Here is a 19,526-nt window from a genome sequence, read left to right on the forward strand (position 1 = left end):
TAGGTGGCATCATTGTGGGCATGGAAACCTTTCCCATAACTGCTATTGGAACCCCCTTAACTGGTATTGGAACCCCATCATTCTGCAGCGTCAGGGCTGTACAAGTTCCAGGATCCAGGTAACCCAAAGGACATAAAGAATTTGTACATTTAGGGGATTGTCTCATGAATTCGTCATTATTTTGTCCCATCTCTGTACCAGGAGCAGGAAGAGTTATTTCCCATAAGCCAGGAAAAGACTAGAATTGTGTTTGCAGCAGTTTCCTTAGATGTAGACAAAAGCCTTATTTGATATTCTAGATACCATTGTAGCTTTTTAAAGTGGTGATTGTAGGCTTATATTTAGACACTATCATGGTCTATGAAAGTAAGTAGTGGTGTTTAATAAGTGACGGCAATGGTGTGACTAAATCACGCGCCGTGAATAATAAAGAAAAAATGTGATAGAAATTTGTTTATCCGTTTGCCTAAACTGACCCACCTGTACATTTAACACCCCTCCCGCCACGATGTTTTGCCCGTACTTGCATACACTTGGCTCTAGAGCATGCACAGTACGACAGCAAACAAGATATGCTCCGCACACAGGAATATATTCAACCCCACATCTAGGCCTTTATTTGTAAAGGTGCCTACACACACAGCAATCTGCACACGATCTCACGATGTGTACGATTTCCCTTGAAACTCTCCCCGGCAGCTCTGCACACGATCTGCACACGATTTGGTGTCCAATCTTCATACGATCTCGCCTGCATCCAGAGTTTTTACAGTGCATCGCCTCCTAGATTGTCAGATCTGCCCTACAGCACGACAGATCTGACGATGCGATGTGCAACCAGCGGGGACGCGCATCGTGATCGTGAGTGGGGTCTCGCGATTTGGGCATTTTTTACACGATCTGTCATTCCGATGCGTTGGAATCGGCCAGATCGGGTAAAAAAATCGCCAAGTGTGTAGACACCTTAAGAATAATCACAGGACACCGTTTATGTTTTAATAGTATATAACACAATAAAAATCTTGATGGTTATGTCATTTCATGGATATCACTGTAACTGTATTAAAGGTCTATGGAGAGTTATTATCTGGCACTGTAGTGTTTGAGTATTGTAGATGAATTCACAGTACTGTATGAGAAGACTTAGCTTGAATGCCCAGCACAGTAATTGATAAGTATTGATCTGGATGACAATAAACATTTTATGTTTATCATCTGCCCTTCCTGATAAACTGTTTGTTATAGATAATTTTCCTTCCATTTTAACACTTAATGGACTTTAGTTGCAGCTGTTGGCAGCTACTACCAGATGTCAGTCTGTAGTAAGTGATCTGGGTACACCGCATCCTGGCTACAGAGCTCTTTGCTTTAAGAGAACATGAGATCCTTGCTAAGTGACCTGGGGATACCTGAACTTAAGTGACTCCTAGGTGGAAGATGTACTAAACCAACAATTAGGTCAACAAGGATTAGCGTTTAAAGACAATACAGAATACTGGAGGATTTGCTTTTCTGTCCATAGGAAAAGTGTCACGCTGAATGCAGGGACCAATAACCGATTGCAAAATAAAATTATCCTAATGCATTGAAATTTCTATTTCCTGTAATACACAAATAATGCGAATATACGCATAAATGCATGTTAAAGTCTAAATATGCACCTGGAGTTTTGATGTCATGTTCTATAACTGGTAGGTTTTGATGTCTCCTCTTCAGTATGCTTTAGGAAAACTTGTGATGTTTCTGATCTTTGTAGAGCACTTTATTAGTGAGTTACTAGTTGTAGAAGTCTAACAAGAAATGTGAAAGTTGTAACTTGTTCATTAGAAATACCCAGTTTTCAGTGAGATTCACCTATGAAATGCAGTTTGTAACTTTGCTCCAGACTAGACTATAAATGAGCGAAGACTGGTGTCATGTACTAATGAGTTACATAATTTCTCAATATAATTATGATTGCTGATATGCACTCTCTGGTTCACCTTCTGTAAATGTTTCATACATACATTGGATGGTGCATTTATTAGGTATAAATTAGAGATGTGCGGTTCGGTTCTCCAGAACTCCAAATCCACACGAATTTCGTGAATCCGGGTAAATCCGAGTCGCGGTTCTAATCTCCTGAGGAGATCCGGGTAAATCCGGGCCGCAGTTATGATCTCTTTGCGGTTGTCAATTCGGATTTTAAATCTGAATTTCGGTTTTGGATTGTATAAATTACATGATTTTAGCTGTTTTTAAAACTTTTAATCTATTTTTTATTGAAAAAAAATCCAGATCCAAAACCAAAACACTTGAGGGTGGTTTGCAAAACCAAATTCAGATCCAAAACCTTGAAGGAGATACAGAACCAAAACTGCTTAATCCCGGCAAGGGTTAAATGACAGGCGTTGGAATCTCGACACCTGTCTTTTTACCTACGCCGGGAGACCGGCGCCCGGCATTCCGATCGAAGGGATGCCGGGCGAGGACAGCCGTGGGCGGGCGGGGAGGGTTAGGTTTAGGGACTTAGGGTTAGGCACCCGCCGGGAGGTTAGGGTCAGGCTAGGAGAAGGGGGGGTTAGGGTTAGGTACCCCGCTAGGGGCTTGGGTTTAGGCAGCGGAGAAGGGGGGGTTAGGTTTAGGCACTTGGGGGGGAGGTTAGGCAGCCCTAAGGGAGGGTTAGGGTTAGGGGGTAGAGTAGGCTAGTTTATACTTGCCTTCCGACATTCAGGATTTCCACCTGTCGGGCTGCCGCTGCCGGGATTTGAACCGCCGGTGGTAATTCATACTGATTCCAATAGGAAGGAGGTCAGACACGGTTAACAATCCAGCTCCTGTTTACAAAAATGCTGAAATGATCCCTTTGTTGTTTAGTGATGGTAGCACTGTTCTATAATGCATGGGCTCTGATCTGATTCATTATTTACACAGCACTTTCTCATAGGCGCAGTCTGCCTGTAGCCTTAGACCTAGATCAGTAAAGAGAAAATTTAATTTAAAAATATGCAGTCGACATTGGATTGTGCAGAGAACATTGCCATAAACTTGAATAGAATAAGAATGTGGAATTGAGTAATATGCTGCACAAGTAAAGTTTTGTGCGGCTTAGCACAAATGGACTATAGTCAGATGGTCGTTGGGAAATTGGGTACTCCTAATGCGATCACTTTCAGGTCTATCCTCCAGTGTATACAATGATAGACGGTGACATTACTTTTAAATAATTGATCACCGCTCGTGAATTGTTAATGTGTTGTTCCATTTTGGTTAGGGTGAGCTGCAGGTCTTCTGGTTTTTAGGTTCACAATTATAGGTCTGTAGCATAGACTGACGTTCAACGTATTCTGTATAAATGTAGGAACATGGAATATGTAGACCACATATAGGATACTGATACTGGGTTTGAACCTTAGGATGATTGATGATGAAGCTTGTTCTATACTAGATGCTAAGAATATGCGGTCAGGGACAAGAAGTAGGACTTTACAATGTGTTCGTGGTTGCAGAGATGCAATATATTGATGCTTTTGCCATTGAAGGAGAATAGTCCTGTTGATACTTGTGGGTCCCAATTAAAGAGGGAGCACCAATCATAAACTGCAGTAAAGGGAATGGATAGCAGCTTGTGATTGGTGCTTTTCACACCCTCTGCTGTCATTTAGACATTTCTTATCTATTTCTCACATCTCTAGTATAATGAGTCCGGGCTGCGGCTGAGGGTGTTTTTCCTGGCTGGTAATGCGGCTTTAAGTGCTGTTATAGGATGCAGTGTTCCTTCTTGAATAATTCTCCTTTTAGAGAAAGTATGTTATGGTCATTATCATGTAAATGGTGATGGCATCTGTCAAAAATGGTATTTATAGATATTTTTTTTAGATAACTCTGCCATATTATGCAGGCCTATACAGAGAATATTCATTTCATATCAGTCCCTGCCCCAATGGAGTTTAACCTCTTTATTCTCAACCACATGGGCACACACAGACTCTAGGGTTATTGATGTGTTTTGACTGGGGGAGGAAACACATTGAAGCATGAGAAGAAAATACAAACTGTATACAGATAGGGCCTTGGTTGGATTATAACCGCTATGTCATATAACATAATTGTCATCCAAGTCAAGAATTGGATGCATCCACATTGCAGCTTGTGACTTCACGATCGCACTCTTCCCCCTCCTCCGCAGCCGATGGTTCGCTTAAGTGATTTGCTGGTTCCATATTACAGAAATATATTTAGCAGCTCCCTGTTCTCAGACTAAGTGGAAGGCAGCACATTGGTAAAATGTTTTCCTATGTGGTAGTACAGGTTTAAAGCAGATTGTCCAACCATGTGTTCCCCAGAATTCTATAGCAGGACGTACTGGAACTTATAGTACTACAACAGCTGAAGAGCCACCAGTTGCCTACATTTTGGTGCAAAGCACTTTACCATCTAAATGGGAAGTTTTATCCTATGTACATATGGGATGAGGTCATAATACCGACACCGCACTTAGAATGCCGGCGTCGGAATCCCGACACCAGTCAGCATCAGGATGCTAAGTTCTGGGGTTGGGGGGAGGTTTAGGGGTTAGTTAGGCACTTGGGGGAGGTTTACGCACTAAGAGGGGAGGGTTAGGTTTAAAGTCCGGGGGGGCGAGGTTAGGTTTAGGCACTAGGGAGGAGGTTAGGTTTAGGCACTAGGGAGAAGGTTAGGTTTAGGCAGTAGGGAGGAGGTTAGGTTTAGGCAGTAGGGAGGAGGTTAGGTTTAGGAACTAGGGAGGAGGTTGGGTGTAGGTAGTAGGGAGAAGGTTAGGTTTAGGCACTAGGGAGGAGGTTAGGTTTAGGCATTGAGGAGGGAGGGGTAGGGAGAGGCAGAGGTTTAGGATACTGACCAGCAGGTGTCTGTATCCTAACCCTGTTGGGATGCTTGGCATCGGGATTCTGACCACCGGCATCCCATACCCAACCTGTACATATATATCATACCACTGTATTCATATTACTGTTAATACTGGCTTATGATGTCATCCTTGTAACGTTTCAGCTTTGTGATTTGTATGAGTGGAAGTGGTCATATTGGTTGCACTGTTGATAGAAATAAAGTATTCCTAAACCAGGGGAATATGTCGGCCCACCAACTTCTAACAGAAACCCTGCTTGGAAATGTTAAGCAAAACCTTCAAATAGTCATTTACAAATATTCATATATAATCTGTTGATAATAGCTATGGCTGAGGGGTTCCGCACTGGAGAGACAGTAATTCGTTAGATAATGTCTAGATAGACCCCAGATGTTAGATAGTCAGAAGGTCGACAGGTACAAATGGTCGACATGGTCAACAGGTCGACATGAAAATGATCGACACCATTTTTTTTTTTCTTTAGGGTTAGGCACTTACCCCCAACGGTTAGGGTTAGGCACCAGGAGGGAGGGTTAGGGAATTACCGGAGGGTTAGGCACTAGAAGGGACGGTTAGGGTCAGGCACCTACCCTGACGATTACGTTTAGGCACCAGGAGGGAGGGTTAGGGTTAGGCACCGAGGGGAGGGTTAGGGTTAGAGGTAGGATGAAGATTAGGGCTAAAAAACAAAAAAATGGTGTCGACCATTTTCATATCGACCTTTTGACCATGTTGACCATTTGTACCGGTCAACGTTCTTACATGTCGACCTTTAGTGTGTCGACCTTTTGTACCTTTCAACCTTTTGTACCTGTCGACCTATTGACTGTCTAACATCTGGGGTCTATCTAGACATTGTCTATCTAATTACTGTCTATCTTTTATACCACACCCGTAGCTGAGGACTTGTTCTTGCAAGTGGTTGCTGCACCAGTCAACGCAAGACGGTGATCAGTATAAGGAACGTTTTTTCCCTGTGCTGACTAGATCTCTGGGGAGTCCATGAATCCGGATTTCTATTTCAGGTCCAAGCATTCCGTATAGTGATGGGTAGCTTATTATTTTTTTATATCCAGCAAACACAGTGCGTATAACCACTGCATGTACGTACCCTACTGACTGGCTAGTTGAAGTCACCGGCAAGGTCATTAATAATGCTCTGGAGTGCAGGTCGTGATGAAATATGCTGACTCGATCCTGCCTACCTAAGAGTTTTCTTCAGCAATTATTGTTCTTTTCAGAATTCGACTAATGCTCCAGCTCTGTGCTCTGGCCATTGTAAAAAATGGAGCGTTTGATCTTAGAACATAATCCTGTATTATATTAAACTTTTCTGTTGTGTTCTACTTTTTTTTTCTTTATCACGCATTACTGTTTCTCCCTTTTGACTGCTACGCTCTGATGTGCAGCCAAAAGTGATGTTTGATGTCAGACTAATGCAACATGTAGATTAGTGGAAGCTTTTATTGCGTTGTATCCACACCAGGGACAGGCAACCTTCAGGTCTCCAGCTGTTGAAGAACCACCTTCACACTGTCTGACTGAGGAAGTCTCTGCAATAGTTATAATGCAGAAGGTCCAATTCGTCTGTACACATATAGTATTGCAAAAGCATTGGAACATAGGTGACACAATGAAATCTAACTTTGGTCCGGATTCAATTAGAGGCGAAAAGTGCCGTTGGAGAAAAGTTTCCACGGATTTGGACTTTTCGCCTGTTTTCAAAGTATCTCCATATTCAATACCAGGACGATTTCGCCTAAGCGGATAGTTAATGCATTGTAATAGGCGGAAAAGTATCTCCTATGAATAGCAGGTGAAAAAAAAGGCAAAATCGTTATTTTGGGGTGCAAACGTGGGGAAACGACACAGATTGGGGGTGAAGAAGTAAAAAATGGGGGGAAAACTATAAAAACTAGCAAAATAGACTTCTTGTGGTGCTGAAAAGAGGGGCCAAGTGTTTTTGGGATAGCAGGTGCATGCGTGAGGGTGGTTTTTCACGTTTTTTTTTTAAAGTTCACTTTGGAGACATAAAAATATGCTAGCACCCATTTTCAGGTACCCCAAATATGACTGGAGTACTTGTTTTTTTTTTTTTTTTTTAAGTACTGCTAAATGCCATTCTTCACCACTTTTGCAAAGAAGCTAATAAGAAGCAATTTAAACTACTTAAGTACCCCAGACACTTTTATTAGGGGTATTAGTACACATCTACATTCATTCCCTGTGTTAGTGCATCTTTTTTTGGGGTACAGACTGATTTCCCCAGTTCTGACAGTACTTTCTGTCTGTTCCGCATTCGCCGTTTTCCATTTCCGCCTGGTTAGGGATTAGGGAGAAAAGCAGGGACGCGCGCGTAAAGTTTTCGCCTCTGAAACAGACGAAGGAGGCGGAAAGTCGGACAGGCAAAACTTTTCTGACTTTTCACCTCTACTTGAATACGGACCTTTGTTTTAATTAGGACAGTCATTCAATTGTGTCCAAAAGTTACATGTAAACCCCCTACAAGTACAGTACTCTATACTCTTGTTTGATATGTGCGGGACTAAGGCAAGGGTTTTTCTTATTCATTTCAATTTCCCATTTATTTCAGTGGATTCCATCGTGTGTGCTACAGTACTTGTAGTAATTCCATTAAAAGGAATGGTTCATTAAATTGAATGGGAGGTGCTTTGTACATAAAAAAATAAATGGGTGCCTTTTGTCCCCCCTTCTATCAGAATGGGGACAATGAGTTAAAGGAGCCACAGGTAAAATGGTAGAAATTATGATGTAAGCAATCCATGAACATGGCAAATTACCGTGGACTGTACTGCCAGGGACTCTCCTTTGTCGCTCGGCTGATAATGAGTCCTGGGCACTCCCTCCTTTTCATTGTACATCAGTAGAAATCCATTAAATCTTTACTGATGGGGTATCGGGGAGGGACAGCCAAAATTAGCAATTCTGAGAAGCTCCAATTTTGTTAATAATCCATTTATGGCATGTTCATTTCTATGTAGTTTCTACATATTCCCCCAAAAATGGGCCATCGCCATGAATTAAAATAGATCTAGCACAACACATGGTGCAAACCTAGTGGGTATGTACACAAAGCACCCTCATAGAGATCAATGGAGCTATTCAAGGGCTGCGACTTGCTTTGTATGCACTGAAATTGAACAAGCAGTGTCCGAAAAATCTGCAATATGAAGGTAAAGGGCTATGGGTACATGATGTTCATGCTCAATTACATACTTTGCATTTTTGCTACACCCCAATTAGGAACGAGGTAGGAACCGGTATGATTTAACATGGCCGGCGGCTCAAATCCCGACAGTGGAAGCCCGGCAGGGGTGAAAATCCCAAAGCTAGAGAAGGTAAGTATCGCTAACCTTTTTTTACCCCCCTAACCCTCCCTTGGGGGCGCCTAACCCTAACCCCCCCTTCCCCTAGCCTAACCCTAACCTCCCGGGGGGTGCCTGTCCCTAAGTCCCCCCCGGGAGCCCCTAACCTATACACTCCCCCCCCCCCTACCCGCGGCTGTCCGCGCCCGGCATACCTTCGATCGGTAAGCCGGGTGTCGGGCTCATGGCGCAGGTCTAATGACAGGCGTCTGGGTTTCAATGACGGTTATTAGTACCTTGCCGGGATTAGACAGTCGGGAAGCCGGTGGTCGGGATTTCATGTCCATCTTAGGGAATCAGTATGATTTACCGCCTAAGACACAACAGCTTTGTATAGCCTAATAATATATGGCTGATTGGTGCTTGCTCCTAAATAAGTGATTGTGTTGTTGGTGAACAATAGATGTCTCTGTGGATCACATGTTTTGAGTTTTAAATAGATTTTAATTTATTTTATAGCTGACTTGATTACAGAGTAAAACAATCAAAACAGATAGCAAAGGTCAGTGGCCCTCATTAAGAAGCGGTCGCAAGAAGTGATCGCTCTCTCTGAATGAGGGCGGCCGCTTCTTTTTTTTTTTTTTAGTGCGGCCTCCTGGTCGCCCACAGCTTAGCGACTGACCAGGGTGATGGTCGCGATGGTCAAGACCATCGCGACCATCGGGGCTTGTGACGAGACCCTAAGGTTGAATCTCGGCGAGCGCAAGCCCCAGGGAGCTTTCTGCTCTGATCGAGCAGGAAGCTCCCCCACTGACATCATTGCTCATCGGGAACGCCTTCGTTTGGCCACCCACCCCCCCTGCCCACCTCCCAAACAGGGCGAGCTGTCAATCACCCCTTTGGTGCGAGACCCGTAGCAACGGAGTGCCCGTCGCTAGCCGGTTCTCGCGCATGCGCACGTCAGAGCCAGCTCCAACGTGTGCATGCCCAGTGGGCAAACATCGACCCGGTTGCGAGTGCTCAGCACTCGCGACCGGGTCTGAATAAGGCCCATTGTCTTTTAGGCTGTTTATGGTTCACAGAAAGGAATTAGTATTTTAAGTGTATCTAAATGTTTATGATTGCGCAAATGCGAGATTTCTATGGAGTGGTCTTTCTCGTATTCTGTTGTAAAGGTGGCTATATAATATGTGTATATAGACCAGTTTGGTTGAAGATGACCAAATTGAGCAACATTGTAGTGTGCACAGCCAATTGATTGAGTTCACGTTCAGTGGTTAGGATGGTCAATCAGTGGCTAATGGATTCAATAAGATAGACAATCTGGTTGATCTACATACATTGGAACACGTGTGGTTTGGCAATCCTGGTTATTAGGCTCAATTAGTGGTACACTGAGCATATGTTGTGGATATTGGCAGAATGTATTCAGCGACAGCTCCCACACATCTAGTTGTACAGCACTTGGGTGAGTATGGTCCATCTCTTGTTCCTAGTTATATCCTGGTACCAGTTTGTAAGCCCTGTATGTGAAGTGAATAATATACAATAGCAAAATTAGTACATTCTGAAATAGTGATCAAGACTTGCCTGTAGGCTGTACCAAAGAGTTCACTCCGATCGAATAAATACCACCTCTCGTTAATAAGTACAATAATGTATACTGCAAAGATGTACTGTGCACAAAATACATGTGCTTCTTTTTTTTTTTTTTAGATATATATATATTTTTTATACTGCGCAACAAATGTTTTGTAGCACCGTACATAGTGAATGGAACATACAGAAAAATTACATAGTATATGGTAGATCAAAGTGGACAGTTATAAACAGGTTCACATCTTTAGAGATACATAATAACCTAATTATAATCCATAGCTTATATAATTACATAGTGACCACAGTAGGAGGGCCCTGCTCAGAAGAGCTTACATTCTAAAGGGCCTTTGGGTGGACACAGGGAGAGGAGAACAGAGTTGAGGGATTCCAGAGGTTAGAGCATTATGAGGAAGTCTTGAGTTAAGAGAAGAGTTTTGGCAACACATTCGGAGGCCGGGAAGCTGGTAGTGTGTCTGATAGAACGTTGGAAGGTATTCTAGGGGAAAGGAGCAGCACAGGAGGAATCCTGGAGCTGGGCACATGGGGAGGTGGTGAGGGTGGAAGAAAGGCGGCAGTCAATGCTATAGTGAAGTGGGTGAAAGAGTGTGTGGGGCTGAGGCTGGAAGTGTAGGGAAGGAAGGAGCGGTTGAGGACCTTGTAGGTGAGTGATAGGAGTTTGAACTTAATTTTAAGGGGACGGAGCAATTGGCAGAGGGTTCAGCAATGGTGGAGTGTTGAGAGTAAATTAGGCGAGCAGCAGATCTTAGGATAGAGGCAGGAGGAGATCTGTAGGCCGATGAGGAGAAGATTACACTAGGTCAATCAAATATTTATTTTCACAAATTTTTGTCATTCATTACTTTTAATGTACATCCTTTTTATACATTTTAAAAAGGTTATAAGTTACTGAGGAGCACCATGGTCCTATATAATAATGAGACAGTAGGGGGCTGGTTTTATATTGGGCAGGGAAATCAGAGATGACCACTTAATATCCTTCTAATTAAGCTTGCAATATCATCCCTTTAATTCGAGACACATGAATTACACAAGTTCTGTGTCTGGCTGAGTTCAAGTCTCCATATTCACCTGTGTAATTTACATGTGTCCCGAATTAAAGGGATGATATGGCACACCCTACTTATGTACTATAAGAAATAACATAACTTGATTGTAGATCATAAGTGTGAATAGCACGAATGCTGAAGTGATGTCCTCAACGGTCACTCTGTACAGATTATATCACAACACACAATATGGCGGAGGGATACCGTGACATAAATTTGAGCCTCTTTTTTTTATAGTCCTCAGTGATTCTTATGAGAATGTGACTAGTCCATCAATTCACTATCGTTTCATCACACAAATGGCTGCCACTAATGGGTGCAGACAACAGCTAAACTCTGATATCATTTGTATTTCCCCAAAAAGGAAATGGTAAATTATCTGTGTGTAGTATTCATACAGACCCCTTTCCTGATGACAGAAAGGGTTAAATGGGCTTCGGCTGGCTTTTGTTAAGCTGTCATCCCAATTGTTAGTGTTGTAAGTTATTCATGTTAGACAAATGCCTTCAAGCCAATTTTCAGAGTAACCAGATAAAGATGTCCCCATTTCATTAACAATGGAAAAAATGACATCCTGCATCCTTTTTAGTAATTAACCATCGTGTAATGCGCCATGATTAAACAACTGTTAAAAGCAGAAGAATTCACCATGAAAACGCATCTGGATTTGCATTAACCATCATTTTCTAACATTTCAAATTGTATTTCATGTTTATTTGCTTTCTGGTATCTACTGACCAAACAAATTGACTTTCTGTTTTGCTGGTTAAGCTCCTCTGGGGAAGATTAGTTCAGCTCATGTTCTCTGTTGTCACCTGCACAGAGTATGGAAATAATTTGGTCTGTCATTAACTCTGTGCTTTCTTCTTCTATGTATTTCTATATTTATTTTTTGGTTCTGGATACTTAGGTAAATTATACATTTGGTTGAGCTTTATAAATCTGAATACTGACTAATGAAGTGACTTCATGGTGGTATGATTAGGGGAGTAAAAACATGTTTTGTTAATGTGTACCATTGCTTACGTGCAGTTGATGTAACCATTTGTTAAAATCCATGATAGTAGCCATTTTGTGTCTTTATCCTCAGGGAATATCACTAGTGCCCAGTAAATTACATTCTTGTGACTATGGACTACGTCATCCGTACCGGAAAAGGCCTGTAAAATGTCCTCCAGCTGGTGATTATTTCCAACTTATAACCACGTAATGATATTTACGAGTATACTTTATGACTTTGGGGGAGATTTATCAAAGCTTGAAGCTTATTGGTTGGTGCTTTATCTCTCTCCATTTTATCTGTCATTTTTCAAGCACAGCCCGTAAAGTGGCAGTTAGAAGCTGATTGGTTGGTACTTTATCTGTATCTCTCTACAAGCTTTGATACATCTTTGTCTTCTGTGATATAAAGGTAGAACATACCAGTTGAGCTAGAACCATTCCCTCAAGGAGATAAATGTTTTAGACTATTTTGGGGGTTATTAAATCTATATGCCTGTTTCTTCTAGAAATGGGGTGGCAATATTCACATTCTATAATGTAACATAGAAAATTGGTGTGTGTGTGTGTGTGTGTGTGTGTGTGTGTGTGTGTGTGTGTGTGTGTGTGTGTGTGTGTGTGTGTGTGTGTGTGTGTGTGTGTGTGTGCGCGCGTGCGTGTTTTCCCCAGTTACTGGTATTTAAGGTCTAGAAGAAAAAGTTCTTCATCCTAATACATCTACATGCAAAGAGGCTTCAACCGTCTTTTACCAACTGAATGTACCACCTGTCTGATTACTTTATCAGCTAACAGCCGGAAAAGAACACCTGCTTTCATACCATCTCTCTTTATGTACACCTGTTCCCAGTATTGCTTTGCTCCCATCTATTTGGATTAATTGCAAAATGGTTTATAGAACTTTTTCTGCCAAGGTGTTAATAATTCACTGTCTATGTTGATCAAATAGCATTTCCAGATTCTACATATTAATCTATAGATTATGAGCTAAATAATATTCTGGCATTACTGAATGTTCATAAGAAATAACTTGCCCTGTTTCGGTGACTATATTGGATAAGCGAGTCCAATTTTAGCTACTTGATAAATTTTTTTGTCCTAGCTAAAAGATAGTTGTATAGAATTCCTACTGTCTTCCTGTCCCAGGTTTAGACGGGACATTCTCAATTTGTGGCTTCTCTCCGGAGTAGGGTCATTCGGCCCCACTGATTGGGGGGGAGCACTGATGCTGTTACCAGACCGGCCAATGACCTCACTTGTGCCAATAGAAGTTACTGACCTACCAGATTGTTTGTAATTAACGGTTGAGGGGCCACATTTTATGGTATTGGGCCAATTTTGGTAAAAAAAAATATAATGTTGCGTGATATATTCATTCATGATGTGTATCAATATTTATTTAGATTTTTGCCGCGCCAATTATGAAGTTTGCTTGCCTTTTGGAGAGAAATAACTTAATTGTTTTCTAATATATGCACAGTTGTTTCCTCCTCCCTGTTTTTTTTCCGTCCCTCCGCATTAAAATATACTTTTGAATTAAACACACAATTAAAGGTTCATACCCGCTTGGCAATTAGCCGCTATCTGCCAGATGCAAGTTAGTCTATGAAAGCATATATTTGGTGGTTTATAGTTTTTAGTGCAGTTTTGTATCTTTGAGATATGGTCTTAAATAATACTTTGAGTTATAGAACACAGCTGAATAATAAGTATATGGTGATGTTTACCAATATTAATATATGTATACTTCATCTCTTCTAGGATTTCTTGGGTAGAAATTGATTCCTAGACTCTCGGCCATGGCTCCGAGGAAGAGGAGTAACCGTGGGATCTCCTTCATATTCTGCTGTTTCCGGAGCAACGACCATCCGGAGATCACATACCGGTTACGAAATGACAGCAATTTTGCCCTGCAACCAATGGAGCCGGCGTTGCCTGTCCCTCCGCTTGAGGAACTTGATGCCATGTTTGCAGAGCTGGTGGTAAGTGGTCCAAGCTCCATGTTTACAGTAATTGTTTTCCTATTGTTTTCGGCAAACATATAAAAGATTCACATTCTATTTATTTTTTGCATCACTTCTCTTCAGTGACTTAAATCAAAAAGTCACTGAAATTTTCCACATTTAAAGGGGTTGCCCGTGGCCCTGTGTAGCAAGTTCGAGATTATACACATAATGTACTTGCCACACATGTAGTGCTTTTGATAGCAACTTTGGGCATTTTATATCCAGTTAACCAGAAACCACTTTGAGCCCAAAACTATAACTGGAACAAATAATGATCCATTTAGATTGGGGGAGGATTCCAACTACGTTGTGTCCGTTTCATATGTGACTGGCTTTGTGTGTCATTCATCAGCTGATCGCTAGTCCTTAGGAATCATTGAAGCCCTGGAATCTCATTCATGTGGCCCACCTACCAAACCTCTGGTCATGTTTGTTTGCCAAATTGGAAACTTACGATTTGCTTGGCATGTGTCCCGAGAAAAACTAAATTGTATGTATCCCAAATTAAGGAGGGTCTAAAGCAGTGGTTCTTCCAGTCCTCGAGTACCGCCAACAGGTCATGTTTTTCAGATTTATGTTATCATGCACATGTGAGATAATCTATGTTGCTCGGTCAGTAATTATCCCACCTGCTTCCACAGACAGAAATCCTCAACAAATGACCTGTTGGGAAAACTTGAGGGTTGCGGTTGAAAAACCAATTGGTCTAAAAGAAACCTCTATATAGTAGCAACTCAGAGCTAGCACTTTTCACAATGACCAAACTAATAGGAGGTATATTGAGACTGTGGTTAGCATGGCAGGGGACATGGTGACACAGTGGTTAGCATGGCAAGGGACATGGTGATACAGTGGTTAGCATGGTGGACTAGCATGATGACCATAGATAGCGGTGTATACTCAAAGTACTGGGGCCATGGGTTCTGTTACAACTTTGCCACTCTGTGTGGGTCTGTATGTTCTTCCCATGTTTGTGTGGGTTCCTATGTCAATTGAAAATACTTACAGGTAGGTTAATGTTTGCGGTAGAACATTTAGAATGATTAAACATTCTCTGTAAAACCCTACATAATAGGCGGGCACTATATAAATGGAGGTTATGAATGTGGAAAGTTGCAGTGCTGTTGATTTTTTTCTTTGAAAACAGCTTGTATGTTATTATTAAAATGGACTCAGATTTGATCTCATTAGAAATTAGTAGAAATTTAGTAGGACATCATGAACTCTGTAATGTAAATAGATTAATTTAAACTGGAATATGGATATGTAGATTAGATGTGGAGCACCACGTCTTTCATGGCCCCCACACACGCAGCGATACGATATCGCTGGCTGATTGTCATGCACCCTCCCTGGTTTGCTGGATGTTCGATATCGAACATCCAGCACACCTCCAACTCACCGATGATTATAGCGAGCTGCGATCAATGATCGCTGGTCCCTATATTAACCTGCTCGATATCGAGTAAGTTGACTGGCATGCATGGACGATATCGCTATCGTCCATACATGCCCGCGCATCGCTGGTCAATGGTGAGTTGGTAATGACCATTTAAATTACCGATTTGAATGATAACAATATAGTTATCGTTCAAATCGCTCATTTGAATCACTACGTGTGTACACACCATTACAGGTAGCTTTAATAGCCTGTATTGTATGAGATTTTGATTTTAAAGGGCCTTCCATATTTCTAAGCGAAAAGTCTTATTATGGCTTTGAACGTGAATATATTGAAAAATGTTGTTCAAGGGTATCCTCTCCTTTCCTTCCCTCATAAACCGTTCATTACACTTCCAGCAGCTTTTAGTCTAGTGGGAAAAAAAGCTATTAGTGTGGGTCAAAAAGCTGAAATAGTAAAGCACAGCTTACAAGGTACTAAGCTAAACAGATCTCTCAAATCTGTTCCAATATATCAGATGTTCCAAATCACAGCGCCCTAGGGCATCAGCATTTTTGCCACAGCACTCCTAGTCCAAAAGTTTCTTGTTGAGAAATTCAGCTAAAACTATTAAATTAACTCAATTGTGCTTACCTGTTATCCTTGTGTTGGGCATCGAGTGTGAGATAAAGGTCTGTCGGTCTGTCCAACCGACAGACCTTTTATGTGACGATCTTAAACCCAGCAGATATCGGATATGTCACAGTGTATAGCCATGATATCTGCGTTCCTCCTCTGGGGAGGAGGCATTTTCCTGTACCTCCTCTGTGAAGGAGCAGGGCAAATGTCGGTTGATCGACCGCTGCTGTGCAGATACTTACAGATGTGTACGACCAATTATTGGATCTATCGGACATGCTGGACGATTTTGCATGTCTGAAAGACAAGTAATTACTGATAGGTTGTGGCAATGCTCTGTTCAATTATTAGACCGATCAGATGATTATCGGCTGATAATTGGACAGAGTATGCCCAGCGTTAGGATTAGTTATGTGGCGATGGACAGGGTTGTGCTTCTATTTGCCACATATATTATGATTGGCAGACGCCATCCCTGGATTAGTCTATCACATTGACCATAAATAATTTGATCCTGAACCACCAACCCATGGCACCCCTGCAACTGCCCCACGTACCCAGTTTGGGAACCACAGCAATACACTGTTAATTATTCAATAATACAATCTTTAAAGAAAAATTTGGAACTGTTGGCTTATAATAGTCCAAAGAAAAGACCTACATTTATTATGCTCACTAGGTTAGGCACATACCATATTATATCCTAACCCAAGGTCTGCTAAGTGGATGAGTCTGTGTTATACAAACTGAGTGTTTGGAATTGATCCAAGGAGGCTGAGCACTGAGCTTACACTTCCTTTCCTGGAACGAGTGTCCTGGTGCTGTATCCTGTAACATTACACAGCCACATTACACACAGCCGGGTCTTTTCTATTTGCATGGCACATAAAAAAAGTGTTGTCGTGTAAACTGATATCCTGCAGTGTTTGTTTAACATTTACATGCTTTGTATTTGCCTTTACCCTTGATCTGTAGCATGTGATGGAAGTGATTGGATGTTTGCTTGTGAATTGGTGAATGTTTAGCTTTTTGTAGTTAGGGAGGGGAGACTGCAGCAAGTGATATGAGCAGATATGGGATGGGAGAGTGCAGGTGAGTCTGGAAATGAATTTGCATGACCTCTGCAGTATGAGATAGATGAACACTTCATATCCACATGTTGATCTTCCCTTGTTCCCTCTCCCTGTCCCTCAATGCAGGAGCTGCAATAAGCCCACAGTATAGTAAAAGTATTTTATTTGGTGAATACATTATTTAAAACAATAAGGGGAACATAACGATAAAAGAGGACATTTAATAATAGGGAGCACAGTATATAGGGGTCTATTCACTAAGCCGTGGAGAGAGATAACGTACCAACCAATCAGCTCCTAGTTGTAATTTTTCAAACACAGCCTGTAACATGACTGTTAGGAGCTGATTGGTTGGTACTTTATCTCTCCACTTTATCTCTCTCCAAAGCTAAGTGAATAGACCCCTTAGAACAGGATGGGGAACCTGCTGCTCAGGGGCCGTATAAAGCCCTCGGAGTCATTTGGTCTGGCCCTCTGAGCTTTTTTCTGATAGCCTCATCTGGCTAGCAGGGTGCCTAGAATGACACCCTGCAGCCATAATCTATGCAGCAGTGTCACCTGGAGCATCCTTCAGACGGTCACACTGCTGCCCTTACAGCTCCCCGGAGCATCCTCGGGATGCTCCGTGACGTCACGTGGAGGGGGGTGTGACCTGCATCGGGCCCGCAAATAATGTAATATATCCAAAATGGCCCTCGGCAGAAAAAAAAAGTTCCCCACCCCTGCCTTAGAACAATAGCCACAGTAGAAGGGGGTCACCTTTTTGTTTTCATACAGTCTTTGTATCAAACCAATGGGGAACAGAGGGAAAAGGAAATGGCAATCTCTTGGAAACCAATGGCAATTTAAAGGGAAATCGGCAATTATTCCAGTGTGCATTGCAGGCATATTAAAGATCGCCAGAGGTCAAACTGTCTGCAATATGTGGTATTTTTCTCCAGCGATGTGCAGTTGTTTTCACTCCTCGGGTTTGTGCAGTATTTTTCCAGTGATGTGCCGTGGGATTTTCCTGCCACTGTGTGGCGGCTTTCACACCTCATCTGATATGCAGCGATTCTCACAGCAGTTATCTGTAGATTCTTACCAGCTGCCAGACGTGTTAGGAAGCTGTACATGGCGGGAAATAGAGGCTGTGTCCCTCCTGATTGGCTGCTGCCAGTAATTGTTTTCACACCTCTGGCGATGTGTGTGTTTTTTTTTGTTTTTGTTTTTTTTTCTTCCAGTGATGTGCAGCAGGTTTTTTTTTTTTCCCCGGCGATGTGTGGCAGTTCTCACAGCGGTTATCTGTACCTGCTCCCCAGGTGCTGGGGGTTAGTGTTAGGAATGAAAGCCGCACACTCATCACTGCTGCCAGTGATGGTTGCTAGGAGATGGCGCTAGGCCAAGGTGTCCATGTGATTTAGGGGTTTATTTACTAAGCAGTGTTAGGAGACAGAGTGAAAAGTGATAAGAAAGTGATAAGGTGCCAGCCAATCAGCTCCCAACTGTGATTTTTCAAACACAGCCTGTGAGATGACAGTTGGGAGCTGATTGACTGGCACCTTATCACTTTTCACTCTGTCTCCTAACACTGCATAGTAAATAGACCCCTTATAATTTATGGCTGCTTGGCGGCTGGTCACTATCATGCTGTCATGATGATGGGCCTATTTTTATGTGGAGGCCTGGAGCTGTAATCCCATCCAGCCTATTGTTAAGCTGGCCCTGGATATACTGCAGCTGAGGGAGCCAGCACACTCTGCTAGATGCTGGCACAGATGCTGGGGATGATCTAGTCCCACTCAGAAATCTGCTCTGCCTCAGGATTTGACACCAATCCCCATTAGAATATATATTCTACTGAAAATGTGTGGAGCAGGGCGCCGGAGCTAGAGAGGGCACTTCCGCGTGCGCGCACCCGAAAAGGGGGTGTGGTCATTGAAAATGGGGCATGTCTATAAGACGAGTCCCCTTTTCATCACTCAACCCAGCGTTGCTGACATGTAGAATACATGCCGGGTGCATGCGCCCAGCGTCTATTCACCGGCGGTGACCGGATCACCGCACATTTCTCCACCCGCGGGACACTGCGACCCGCGGGTGAAGACTGCACCCGCAGGCTGTCTTAGCGGGGCGCTGCACGTTGAGGGCAGGGCGCTTCTTGCCCTCAAAGCCGCAGTGGCCAGGCTGTTTCAGCAGGGCGGTGTTAAAAGCGCAGGACATGGCTCCCTGCTAAAACAGCCTAGCGTGAACACTATGTATGTATGTATGTATGTATATATGCGTGTATATATAATCTTGCACATGCCGTTTGCTGCAGCTCATGGGATCTGCACTTATCTAACACTTCCACACTGCACCTCACTCTCCTCTAGCTCAGCCTGTTCGAAATAAGCTGAGCAGACGTCAAGCTCGCACCTCCCCCGACGATCTTCCCATTCACCTACACAACAACCACCATCCTGATTTGTGTCAGAGACCCTCTGTGACCTGGCAAATAGGCTCTGCAAGTGTTCTGCTTTTTTACTCTCCTCATACACCCCGAAAAATCCATTTTTAGTTTAGTTCTTATATAGCCCCAGAAAGTATTGGA

General features: G+C 42.6%; 1 protein-coding gene across 4 annotated transcripts in view; it reads left to right on the forward strand.

The window, feature by feature from the left end:
* The window catches only part of DAAM1 (dishevelled associated activator of morphogenesis 1), a 178,080-nt gene that overhangs the window by 55,232 nt on the left and 103,322 nt on the right, over positions 1–19,526 (forward strand). For all 4 annotated transcript variants that reach the window (XM_088473710.1, XM_088473713.1, XM_088473712.1 and 1 more), the window contains exon 2: positions 13,617–13,837. In XM_088473710.1, the coding sequence (XP_088329836.1) occupies positions 13,655–13,837 (183 nt within the window). In that variant the 5' untranslated portion in view covers positions 13,617–13,654. The remainder of the gene's footprint in view (positions 1–13,616; positions 13,838–19,526) is intronic.

The sequence above is a fragment of the Taudactylus pleione genome, unplaced genomic scaffold (genome assembly GCF_031769625.1).
Source record: "Taudactylus pleione unplaced genomic scaffold, aTauple2 ptg000139l, whole genome shotgun sequence".
Lineage (NCBI taxonomy): Eukaryota > Metazoa > Chordata > Amphibia > Anura > Myobatrachidae > Taudactylus > Taudactylus pleione.